Here is a 12,545-nt window from a genome sequence, read left to right on the forward strand (position 1 = left end):
TCTCTCTCTCTCTCTCTGAGGGGTGGCCATAGCTGAGTGGTTAGTGAGCCCGCCTAGGGAGCCAGAGACTCTGGTTGCCCCAGGTACGATTCCAGGCCAGGTCAGCAAATGTGTCGATGAGATGAAATTTGTCCCTGAGCAAGACTCTTAACCCCTAATTGCTCACAGGCACTCATTGGAAACAAGACCGCAAGGACTTTCATGAACTGACCTGTTAAAGGAATTATCATTTCTCTTTCTCTCTCCTGGCCACATATTATCGCTGCTTGCAGCTATATTTACTAAATGTAATTGAGTTTATTGTTGCCATTAGAAGTGGTGATAAATGGCAAGTGTTGACATTTAAATACAGCCGACATTACATTTCACCACAAAGTGCACTTCGGTAGAGCACTCGGGTAAATAAACGCACTGTGGGTCTTCAAACTCTCGAGCCTTAAGAGGCTGATGACCTCTTATGTTGCACCGCATGTAGGCTAGTGTATGAGATGAGATGTGATGAGATCACATTCTTGAACTCCCACTCGGGACGGCACACCCCCGGGTCATCAGCGACACGCGCCAAGTCAATCTGTTGGACGGTGCCCGAGTCATGCCCAGGATAGAGTAGCCAAACTTTAACAGAATTATATTCGGCCAACCCCGCTTACTGAACCTCATAGAAGTGTATGTGCGGGATTGTGCACACATATAATATAATATAGGGTGCGTTCGGAAATTACGCACCGGAGCACACTCGCCTATTAGTTTGTATTGGCCAGTGCGCTCAGCGGTGTATTTTCGAACGCGCCCATAATATGATAAGAAATATCCTACATAATGATTAAAACAAATCTGGATTTGAGCTTTGGTTAGCCTTTAGCCCCAAAGTGATTGAGAATCGCTGTGTGGTTTTCATTTTTGTTGGTGTTGTTACTCTCTCCTGGCTTAGCCAGACGCACCATGTCACCATCTTAAATAATTGTTAATCAAAATGTATTTTGTATTTAAGAAATAGACACAGGTACAGTTAGTACCTGACATGTATCTAAAAACAATATAATTTAAAACGATATTATTTAGCAATTAACAGCATGACGGCTGAAGGCTAATAGCAGGTTTTTTTGGTGTGTTTCTTTTGTTTTTTTGTCAACAATATGTTTGTCAGGCAAGAACATCTTCTTAAAAGGGCTGAACTTCTTGTTTTGGAACAAAACCATTTTGCTCTAAAAAAGTTACTGCCATTATGTCCTTGTCTGATTGAACTCAGTCCAAGTAGGCCTACTGAACCTGGCTCTTTCCAGATCAGTCTTTGTTTCCACCGCTATGCTGGAGGGTGACAGCAGTCGGGAGCGCCACTGCAGTGCTAACTGATCTGAGGACACAGGTCTACTAGACTAGCCATGTCGAGTGCAGTTATCTCAGTCTCCCCACCCACCACAAAGCATATAGATTACTATTCAGGAAGAGATGTCAGTGCTAGTTCACACAGCACACATCCTCTGGAAAGCTGGCTTCAGTGCACCAGCCAGAGTGCCAAATGAACTGATTGTTCATGTGGTTGTAAGTGAGAGAGAGAGAGAGAGAGAGAGTGTGTGCGTGTGTGCGTGTGTGTGCGTGTGTGTGTGTGTGTGTGTGCGTGTGCGTGTGTGTGTGTGTGTGTGTGTTCCAGCCAGAGCGTGAAAGACAAGCTGCACACGAGCTTGAGCGTGCACGGGAGTGTGCGTCAACCTGTGCACGCGTGTGTGTGTGCAGCGTGACGCGTCGTGAGCTTGTAGATCTGCTATGTTCAGTGTGCAACACCGGCACACAACCAAGTATAATTCAGGCTTAAGGCTGAGTGAATGTGTCACTGTACAAATAAAATCACACCCAGTGTGAAGGAAGCGGTGCCTTTGGGGCGGGGCTTAACTCATTTCAGTTCGTCCCTATTGGTGGTCTGAGTCCACTTACCAATTTTTTACTTGGTAGCATGCTGCAAACTGGAATGATGGCTGTTTAAAGGCCAGCCAATGGGCAGACAGAGGGGCGGGGCTTAAGTAATTACAGTTCGTCCCTATTGGTGGTTTTAGTCCATGTACAAAATTTGCACTCCCTAGCATGCTGCGAACTTGAGTTATGGCTGTTTAAAGGCCAGCCAATGGGAAGACAGAGGGGGCGGGGCTTCAGCAATTCATGCTCGTCCCTATTGGTGGTCTAAGTCCACATACCAAATTTGGACTTGGTGGCATGCTGCAAACTGGAGTTATAGCTGTTTAAAATCCCGTGCTCATCCCGTGCTTAAACGGGCGGACGGACATAACATACGCTGGGGGTCCCTGGACCCCTCTTTGATAAGCAGTGGCACGTGTGGCCAATGAGAGGAGAGATGGCATAGGCAATCTCCAAGTCCGTGTGTGTGTGTGTGTGTGCGTGTGTTTGTATGTGTTGCTTCTTTGCCGTGCTCATCCCGTGCTGATACGGACGGACGGACGGACATACGGACAAAGTCAAGTGTAGAGCGGTTGGCACCGCTAAAAACAGGGACAGACTGGGTCGCCATGGCAAGGGACGTCACGATACAAAACAGCAGCAGCCTGCATCTCAGCCATAAAGTACACTAATGTGTCTAGAGTGCCTTAACCCTTTAAGACCGGGAACGCATCTGTTTGTCATTTTTTAGATTTCGTTGGGCTATTCAAAAATAGCAGATCTACAAGCTCATAGCACGGCACCGAGTGCCGCGCTATGAGCTTGTAGATCTGCTATTTTTGAAAAACCATGAAAAGTTGTGCAAATATTAGATTTTTTTTTTGTAAGTCAAATCTTTGCTTCTGGGGGTTCCTGAAACGTTCGCTTTAAAAAATATATAATCCAAGATTTTGCGACAAATTTTCAATCTAAAAATGACACACAGATACGTTCCCGGTCTTAATGGGTTAAAGGAAGGAGAGGCAGGCAGTGAAAGCATTGGAGAGTCTCTTATCCGAAGAAGCAACAAAACAACTCCACCTTTGTCTACAGAATCATCCCCCCCCCCCCCAACACTGGGTATAGCTGGGGCTAAAGCACATGATGGCCAAAAATGCGGTGTCATTGTACGACGTATCCAGGGCTTAATACGAACAACAGTAAAAAGCTTTTCATTTCAGTTGAAAGCCACAGTACTCGTCAACATGTATTACTCTCTCCACTGACTTAATTGCGGTCTGAAAAGCACTGGTCGGGGGAGTAGCCGAGTTGTTTTACACAAAATAGTTTTGAAGCAATGTTGCTTCATCCGATTTTCATTTCATTTCATTGTCATAAAATGTTATACTTGTCATTTTGAATTCTATACTACTTCCCCCACTACAAAGTTAAACATCACAGTTTTACAGACGAAACCAGAGGTCAACACATGGTATTTGCTTGTTCCAGCCAGCCATATTTTTAAGAGGAATTGGAGGGTACACAGTAGCTAAACCACCAACAGCATTAACTTCTAGAGTTTAATGCACAGAGGATGAAATGTTCCCCAAAGCTACAATACCGACAATGCAAAATGACCTTCCCCGAGGTTTATCTAAGTCCTTTATATGACCAACACTGGCTCTCATAAACGCCACAGCTAGTGGGCATCCTATCCAGTTTCATAATCTCCTTCATAATTTAATATCAGTCTGAAAGGCAGACCGGCACACAAGTATGCATGTATATGTACGCAGGCACACATGCACACAATATGAATATTCATCTGCACTATTCTGACACAGAGATAACACCAGGTTAATTATGCCAGATTGTCTCCTGGCCTTTCCCTGTTGCAGACGAGCGTGCTCTTCAGATAATAATGACGGACGCCCTTGCAGAATACCTGTCCTGTCTGAACCCAGAGGCTGACACAACCTCAACCTATCCAGGATCACGGAGAGAGGTGTTTGCCCGCAGGGCTCAGGTTTCCGGGCGCCTTGAGCAAGATTGTTCACGGTCTCGAGGGCTTTTAAGAAGCGTTCAAAGACTGACACAACAGTGGAACAAGTTCAAAAACACTGGCCTGGCAAAGCGGAATAAAATAAAACTATCACACAAATCAGGGCCACTGGTATTAAAAAAAAGGAAAAAGAAGGGAGAAATTGTCTGCACAAGGTGAGCCTCTACACTGTGATTAATTGAACCAGCCGACCCTCGTCACAGCTGCCTTGAAGCACTCTTTCCAACTGTAACCTGAAGCCACAGTGTAAACTACTCGGTTTCTAATGGGGAACCTGACTGATGAGTGCTCTTACTTGATGTTGTCCAGGCAGCCGGAATCCGGTTTTAAAATAGCCGTGTGATGGAACATCTTGTAGAGAGCGATGCCCAGGAAGATTATGTTGAGCTGAGACACGGAAAAGAGACAAAGGGGGAAGTGGAGACAGAGAAAAGGAGAGATAGAGAGACAGAAAAGGGGGGGGGAGAGAAGACACTTTTTTGAAACATCTCTTATTTAAATTGTATTCATTTTAAATCTCTAAACAAAAAAATGCAGCCATCGTGGTTGGTTGCATGCCTCAAGCGACCAGTCGCAGGTCTGTACAGAACAGAATATTATGTATAGGGAAAGAACTTAAAAGTAATTTAATGTAAGTTATCACTCTATGGACATGAACGGTATGAAACAGTACTTTTTTCCTCTATATTTCCTTTGTGAAAGATGTATTTCTGTTGTGCAAAAAAAAACAATGTGGATTTTGAAGAAATGTATTCCTGAGATATTGCGTTCATGAGGTTGAGACAGACGGGTGGATATGCATGCATACATACGTACGCAGAATCCTATAAAGATTCAATGGTTGAACACAGGGGTCATCGCCATGCTGGCTTGTGGTGGACATTTTGGTCAAAATTCATACACAATGAGTGGACAATAATATTACCAGAAACGCACAAAGAGCTAGCCCTGAATGACCATAACAGGTCTGTAACTCAATTTGCACACTCTCAGAGTTAAGGGGGTCCTTGCAAATAAAACATTTGAGAACCACTTGTACTTTTTTGTTGTTGTTTTAGAACCACTGTCCTAGTGGACTCCTAATGTGCCATAGTGACGTAGTAAATCAGTGTCATACATATTCTGACGAAAACCTGGAGACTGACATTTAGTTATTGGGTCTTACGATCAAAATAAGAACATTATAATGGTGTGTAAAAAAGAAAATCAAAAAATTGCCACGGACGAGACCAAGTCTTTGCCACGGACACATCTGTCCGTGTACGGACATATTGATGACCCCTAGTTGAACAGTACATCAGATTAAACTGAAGACACTGAGGCAAGAAAGCAGCATGAGACAGCCTTTCCCTAGCACCATATTAACACATTTTCTCATCACGTTCTCAGTCAACCACAGGGAATAATTGTCTCGTCTGTACATGTCATTGTCTATTCAACTTCAGCCACACACGACCATTTTTCCATTAATCTTAATCCGTTTTCCTTATTAGATTTTGTGTATGTTTACATTATTACTTCAAAGTCCTAAAAGATGTTACCGAACTTTAATAATTGAGTCAGCGTTGGCTAAACCTCACACAGCACTATTAAGATCCCTCTTCCAGATACTGTTTAATTTGAAAATGCAGCTACTTTTTTCCAGGTGCGTAATCCTGCTCAATGGCTCGTTCAGCTTGTAAAACAGTGAGGCAGCGATCTTAGCGAAAATAAGATAATAAAATAAAATTATAATAATTCACAAGGCTGCACTAGCTACACACAGTATGCTTTGCAAGTCTCTCAGTGTTTTGAGTGGGCGGTTTTCTTCATCTTTTCAACATGAATGGCAGTGAATGGAAGACCTTATTGATCCTGTGAGGGAAATTCAGTTTAAGCCTCACCCAGCTGATGGGTGCTCAGATGGTCATCTTGAGCACACGGGTGTGGGGGATGCTTATGTGCATGTAGTGACATAGCATCACTACATGTCACTATAATGACATGTACTGTAGTGATCATTTTATTTTCTAGTGGATTTTTTTTTTCTAGTGGAAAAGTGTTTGAAAGGTGACGTGTGTGTGCGCGTGCGTGCGTGCGTGCGTGCGTGCCTGCGTGCGAGCGAGCGCACGCGCGCACGAGAGAGAGAGAGAGAGATTATGTGCTCATCTGTGGCTCAATACCTAATACCAAAATATTAAAAGATTGCAGCATTGCTAGCATTCTCGAAACAATAGCACATCACATTATTATGACTGTGTATGCTGGAGGCGTAATAAATGATTTGTATGTATACCAGAGGCAGACAGAAAACCAGTATTTGAAGAAAAAAACAAAGAAAGAAAATGACCCTCTGCCAAAAAAAGAAAGAATTTATTATTCCTGACTTATTAAACAATTTGTGTCTCCACATTGTGGTAATGTAATCAGACCCTTTTCAAGGGTTTAAACCTTGAAATGGTTTAAACCTACTACAAACTACTACAAAACACTTTTGGCCTATGGCAGCCATACATTTTGGCCAACATCTGTTCAATACATTGCAATACGTAAAACCAGTGCTCTCATGTTTCACTGGTGGGATCATAGGATATATATTCTATTTTCCTCCCGTATTTCTCCCTCCAAGAATCAGTTGCCTCACAAAATAAGATTTAATTCATTATTCTTTCCTTTCTTTACTTATTACTGCAACATCACTAACCCTCCACCCAACTCCCAGCAGGAGAATTGGATCCCTACGCCAACCATTATTTGTTGGTGTAGATATTCTTGTCGAAGAATTTCAGAGAAAAAGAACTGAGTCACACTGAATGGAGGGAGGAGTGTATTGTGAGCGATTAGTCCAAACTGGAGCATGAAATAGCATTATGCATGTTTGTATTCAGAAACAACATCTAAGCTGGGCCTAGAAACTGTACACGAGGCGATGACTGTGTGTGTGTGTGTGTGTGTGTGTGTGTGTGTGTGTGTGTGTGTGTGTGTGTGTGTGTGTGTGTGCGTGTGTGTGTGTGTGCGCACGCGCGCCAGCCTCTTTGCAGTCTACAGTACTCGTTTATGGGGGTTGGGGAGCGGGGTTCTCCCGTTTCTATTTACTTGATTAATCTGTCAGATTTTAGTTGCTTATGATACTTTTATTAATGTTTTTTTTGTATCCACTTTATTTTTCATGCTCTATGACTCACGCCGTGGCAAATTATAAGCACATCTATGGCATCGCCACAGCGGCAATGTGTTGGCTTCAACGGATCAACACTAGATCTAATTTATATAAACATTGTATCCAAAGAGGTTCTCTTGCACGACTGCATTAATTCGCCGGAGGAAACGTGCTGCAAGATGGCTCCCCAAGTGATGTACTGTACTTGATTAGCCTAGAAAATCCCAGAACTATTTGTCAGCTGAGCATTTTTTTGTTCAGGCAAGGACAGCCCTACAGTCGTAGCCAGCTGAGAACCTCACCTTAGGTACCTAGGAAATCAGTACCCGGGAGGCGCTGATATGAAACCACACCCCTCTGTGGGTGTGGTTTTGCCTTGGAGGGTGGAGTTTTTTCCCCACTGTGCAATACAGTAGCTGGACAGTAGGTGGCAGGGCCGAGCAACTATTGGTTGTTTACCTACTAGTGTACTTGGTGGGGAATTCAAATATCCCTTTAACTATATTCTACAGTTTAACCCAGTGATTCTCAACCTTTTTCATTTCAATTTCATTACTCATATCTATTGCTTTATTTAGGCATTTTGTATCACAATATTTATCTTTTCTTTTAATAATAATAATAATAATAATAATCTAACTATATAAATGCCGACCGACTTCCGCACCCTCGGTGTCCACACCCCACAGCTCTGTTATCGAATAAACAACGCACCGCCAGACCACATGTCGCCAACTGACTCGCCACGGCGGCCGCGCTGAATTTACGCCTCGCGTAGGGGACATCTCACTGTTCACTACACCTTTTCCACCGCGCAACATAATTAATTCTACTCACCAAATGTCGGACAAAACGGAAGGGGAGGCAGCTTCGTACCGTTTACCATGCGCACGACCTCATCACCACAACAGCAGGCAGCCGCTGCGGGGGTTTTTTCCTTTTTTTCCAAACTTTTTTTTTGGTCACCATTTTCTCCAGGCACCATTTCTGGTGTAACGTCGGGTGTTTCTTTTCACCAGCCAATCACCTTTCACGTTGCCACGTCCGTTGCCACGTCGCGCTGACGTACGCTAAACAAGCGCTGCCGTGCGCACAATGCAAACGAGCCCAAAGGCGCGCAAAAATAAGCCGACCATTGCTTAGACACAAAGTCAGACCTGGCAACGCAGCCTAGGCCAATCATGTGTGAGAGATCTACAAGCTATGGGGCAGAGACGCCACCGTATCTTAGCAACAACTACAGCGCTCACTCTCATTGGTCCTGTCACGCTAAGAGCAGTCTCCAGACAATGGCATCGCAGACAGCTTGCTGTTACTGCTGTAGCCATCACAGGCAGTTGCAGCACGACGGACAGGGCGCTGTGATAGCTGCCATGTCGCTAACGCTAACCTGGTTGTCATGCCTGCAGCGGCTGTGCAATCACTTTGTCAACAATGCACGTTCGTGTGGTGAATGTCTATATTGCTGCTCAGTTCGTCCATTGTAGATGGTGTATGTTTGTGTGTGTCTTCTGGAGAACTATGTAGCTCCACAGCAACTACAGTAACTAACGTAATGGCAGGACCGCCCCGTGCAACGCATGTTAGGCTGCATTATGGTCATGTAATAATTTCAGATAATTTCGCTCCGATTAGAGCAGTGTTTATCAACCCTTTCACGCCCCCCCCCCCCCCCCCCCCCCCCAAATACACGTACTTGATCTGGGACCCCCCCATTCTGTTTGACTCTGTTCCACAAGTAAATATTGTGCAAATAGCCGATCTACAAGCTCGAAACGCCTCACGTTGAGAGGCTTTGTAAGCTTGGAGATCGGCTATTTTCTACATGATTGCCTCTTTCTTACATTCTTTGCCAATGTGGCCCATGTTTTCATAGCATAGTTTATTGACTACTTCTGTTGCAGAAATGGCCATTTCCTTTACTTTCGGTTTTTTATTGTCTCCGCCAGGCCGAAAGGCATGGCGCAAGACTATGTTTCACCCCCTGTCCGTCCGTCTGTGATAGCTAATCTCTCACATCGTTGACTTGATCGCAGCAAAACAACAGCCCGATGTGGAGAGTCAGTGAGAGCTGGATAAACGACGTAAAATGTGTCAAAAGGAGTCTGTACGGCTGTCGATAAATGAACACATGACGTCGGTGGGAGAGGAGATATTGTGTCTTTTGGACAAACCGCAGCGTGGTGCTGATGTTTGTTGTGTGAAGCAGCTTAATGTCAGAGTGTTTGTGTTGGAGCGCCTCAGTGCGGCTGCAGAGTTCATGTGCAACCTCTTCCACAGAGACACAGAGACACTAGAAACTCTGCTGGGGAAAAAAAACACTGCTGGGCATTGACTTTCCTATGGACATTGATCTACACACTGCAGGTATATCTGCTACACACACAACATCAAACTACACACTGCAGGTATGATGCAGCGTTTGCATTACAGCCAGCATGCCAGCGTAGTTCCCATATGGTTTCAAGGTGGGCTAAACCATATGGACCCCATGTCAGCAATGTCAGCGCCATCCACTTCAGTCCCAACTGCGATGCCCATGCAGGCTATAAGTAGCTTCTACCTGGCCCTTAGGTGGGCCCCAACTAGCCATGTTTATGTGGGACCAAGGCGGGTCCTAACTGGGTTTGCCCATGCAGGCTTTAACTGGGTTCTACCTGGGCCCTAGGTGTACCCTAACCAACCACAGTGCAGTGCCCATCGCTCCAATTGTTGTGATGTCAGGGCTCTCAATACTGCACATTGGTGGAGGAGGAGGGGCCGCAGGGCGACCGCACACATCGCTGAACCAATGGTAGCCCACGGATGTTTCCTCTGTGGATTTACAATCTGCCCCTCTATGCCACATATCATCCGCACTACAGGGTCTTCACTGACCGAGCCACGGCCCCACTGACCCTCATGACGCTACGCCACTTAAACGTGCGGCAGCATGCGCTGGGTTGCCAGGTTTGCACAGCCTGCGCCAGAAACAAGCAACCACCTTCATGAAAAAAAAAAAAACACCGAAATGGTCCGCAATGTTCCAGGGGTGTCCCCGCGCGTCCCAACACTCCACAGGGGGTCAGTGGACCATCAGGGGGTCCGCGGACCCCCTGTGGACCCCCTGAAACATAACAAATATTATTTCTTCAAATTTTTTCCTTTTTCAAAAAAACTTTTCCACAGTTTCACTCCGGCGATTTGGGTCCCCCAATATACACACGGCCACGCTGGGCCCCGTGCGCGGCTGGGGTTGAGGGGGGCGTAGCCCCCCGAAACTCTAGTATATTATATATTACTTTATATTACTTTCCCCGCGCCCCCGCAAAAGAAAAGACGTGTACAGTTTTTAGCCTTTTAGAACTGAATCCAATTTAATGGAACGATAGAACATTGGTTCTCAAAGTGGGGTCCGGGGACAATCCTTGTCTATACAGTGTGCACCACGGCACGCGCCTTTTGTTAAGCAAATCAAACAAAGTTAATGATAAGTTAATATTTCAGCTGATCGAAACTAGCCGATCTACAAGCATACAGTGAGTTTGTAGATAGACTATTTTCAAAGGATTTTTTGTACATTTTGAACTTAAAATTCTATTTTTTGTTGTGTAGGAAAGTAACTAAGTACATTTACGCATTTACTTGTAGAGCTTGTAGATCTGCTATTTTCAAAAGATTTTCTACTTTAAGTACATTTTAATACCAATACTTTTGTACTTTAACTCAAGTATAGTTTTATTTCCTGACTTTTACTTGTAACAGAGTATTTCTACTTTGCAAAAGCAGCAGAAACAGTCTATAGCTTTGTTGCTCACTGTGAATGCGCCACCCTGTGGCAGAATGGCCACACTACACACTGAAATAAGATATAATACATTTAGGGGGCGTGTCTGAGAATCTGGGGGAGTGGCCGACAGAGGTACCCAAGGGACAAATCAGTACCTATGGGTACTGCTTTGAAAATCGTGAGGTTCTCAGCTGGCTACTACTGTAGTTGTATCTGCTGCTTAAGTGCGCGTGTGTGTGCGTGTGCGTGTGCGCGTGTGTGTGTGTGTGTGTGTGTGTGCGCGCGTGCGTGTGTGTTTGTGTGCATGTGCATGTGTACAGTTAAGCATGTATATACACTTAAGCTGCAGATAGAGTGCGTGTGTGTGTGTGTGTGTGTGTGTGTGTGTACGTGTGTGTGTGTGTGTGTGCGTGCATGCATGTCCTTCTTGCATATTGGGCTATATCCCTGGATGCTTCAGCAGAAGATACAAAACGTCTCTGTCGGGTGGAAACCATGTATGTCCAAAACTGTTACTTTTCACTTTCACAAACACAAAATTGTAAAGATTCTCACAACGTGTCACATTGCCACGCGTTGTGAGTTAGTAGATCGGCTATTTTAGCTACTTTTGTGTGACACTGTAGTAGTGTTGATTTTGACAACTAAAACTATGACGAAAAATGTTCGTCGACTACCTTTTTTCACTGACGAAAACTAAATAAAAACTAAATCAAAATTAAGCTACGATGACCACAACTAAGACAAAGTACAGTATATTGACAATTTCGTCAACAAATAAAAACTACACTAAAATGTCAGTGAGGGACTAGTGGAAAAGAGAACCAGTAGAACTAAAAGACAAGTCGTTTTATGTTTGGTTGCGCTCAGGTGTTGCGCTCTGAAAATAGCCGATCTACAAGCTCACAACGCGTCGCAGCGCGACGCGTTGTGAGCTTGTATATCGGCTATTTTCAGCATGCAACCAAGTGTACAATCAGCCATTACGACGCCATCAAGGCCCCGCCAAAATACATTATAGTCGGCTAAATCAACTGTAGATTTAGTCGACTATAATCTTATGATATTTAGTCGACTAAAACTAGACTAAAACTAAAACATTTCAGATGACTAAAATATGACTAAAACTAAATGGAATTTTATTCAAAAGACTATGACTAAAATGATATCAAAATGTGCTGTCAAAATCAACACTGCACTGTAGTATGACAAAGTAGGGCATTCATTTTAAGAAAAATGAAATATGCTTAATATGGAGATAGGAGGTTTATGCCCGACAGCAACTAAAAGGAGTAGTGATAGAGTGGGAGTCGGAATGGGGGCAAAATCAATCATAATTATTGCAGGGATTACTTCAAGACCACCCCCCTACCCCCTACCCCCACCACCACCACCCAAACCATCCAAGTCAGTGAGTGCAGTGGCCGATGAAGTACAGTACATTTTTTTGCACACTTCTCACCACATTTCTTCCCACGTCTCTGTACCCCACAGTGGCATACAGTATATTCTCAATGGAGCAGGGAGGGGGGGAGGAGAGAGAGAGAGAGAGAGAGAGAGAGAGAGAGAGAGAGAGAGAGAGAGAGAGAGAGAGAGAGATTGTGAAGGGGAGCAAAAAAAGAAAAAAAAAAGAGAGAGAGAGATCTCTGTGGACCATTTAAGCGGCGACCCGCAGGCTAAGTAGGGTTAATGAGCAGAAGGGGGAC

General features: G+C 44.4%; 1 protein-coding gene across 1 annotated transcript in view; it reads right to left on the reverse strand.

Annotated features, from left to right (window-relative positions):
- LOC311034620 (adhesion G protein-coupled receptor L3) overlaps positions 1-12,545 on the reverse strand; it is a gene marked incomplete at its 3' end in the record, with an annotated part of 245,238 nt that overhangs the window by 22,055 nt on the left and 210,638 nt on the right. The window contains exon 16 of the mRNA XM_084042512.1: positions 4,227-4,318. Within this exon, the coding sequence (XP_083898638.1) occupies positions 4,227-4,318 (92 nt within the window). The remainder of the gene's footprint in view (positions 1-4,226; positions 4,319-12,545) is intronic.

Source organism: Gymnoscopelus microlampas (genome assembly GCF_963454915.1).
Source record: "Gymnoscopelus microlampas genome assembly, chromosome: 19".
Lineage (NCBI taxonomy): Eukaryota > Metazoa > Chordata > Actinopteri > Myctophiformes > Myctophidae > Gymnoscopelus > Gymnoscopelus microlampas.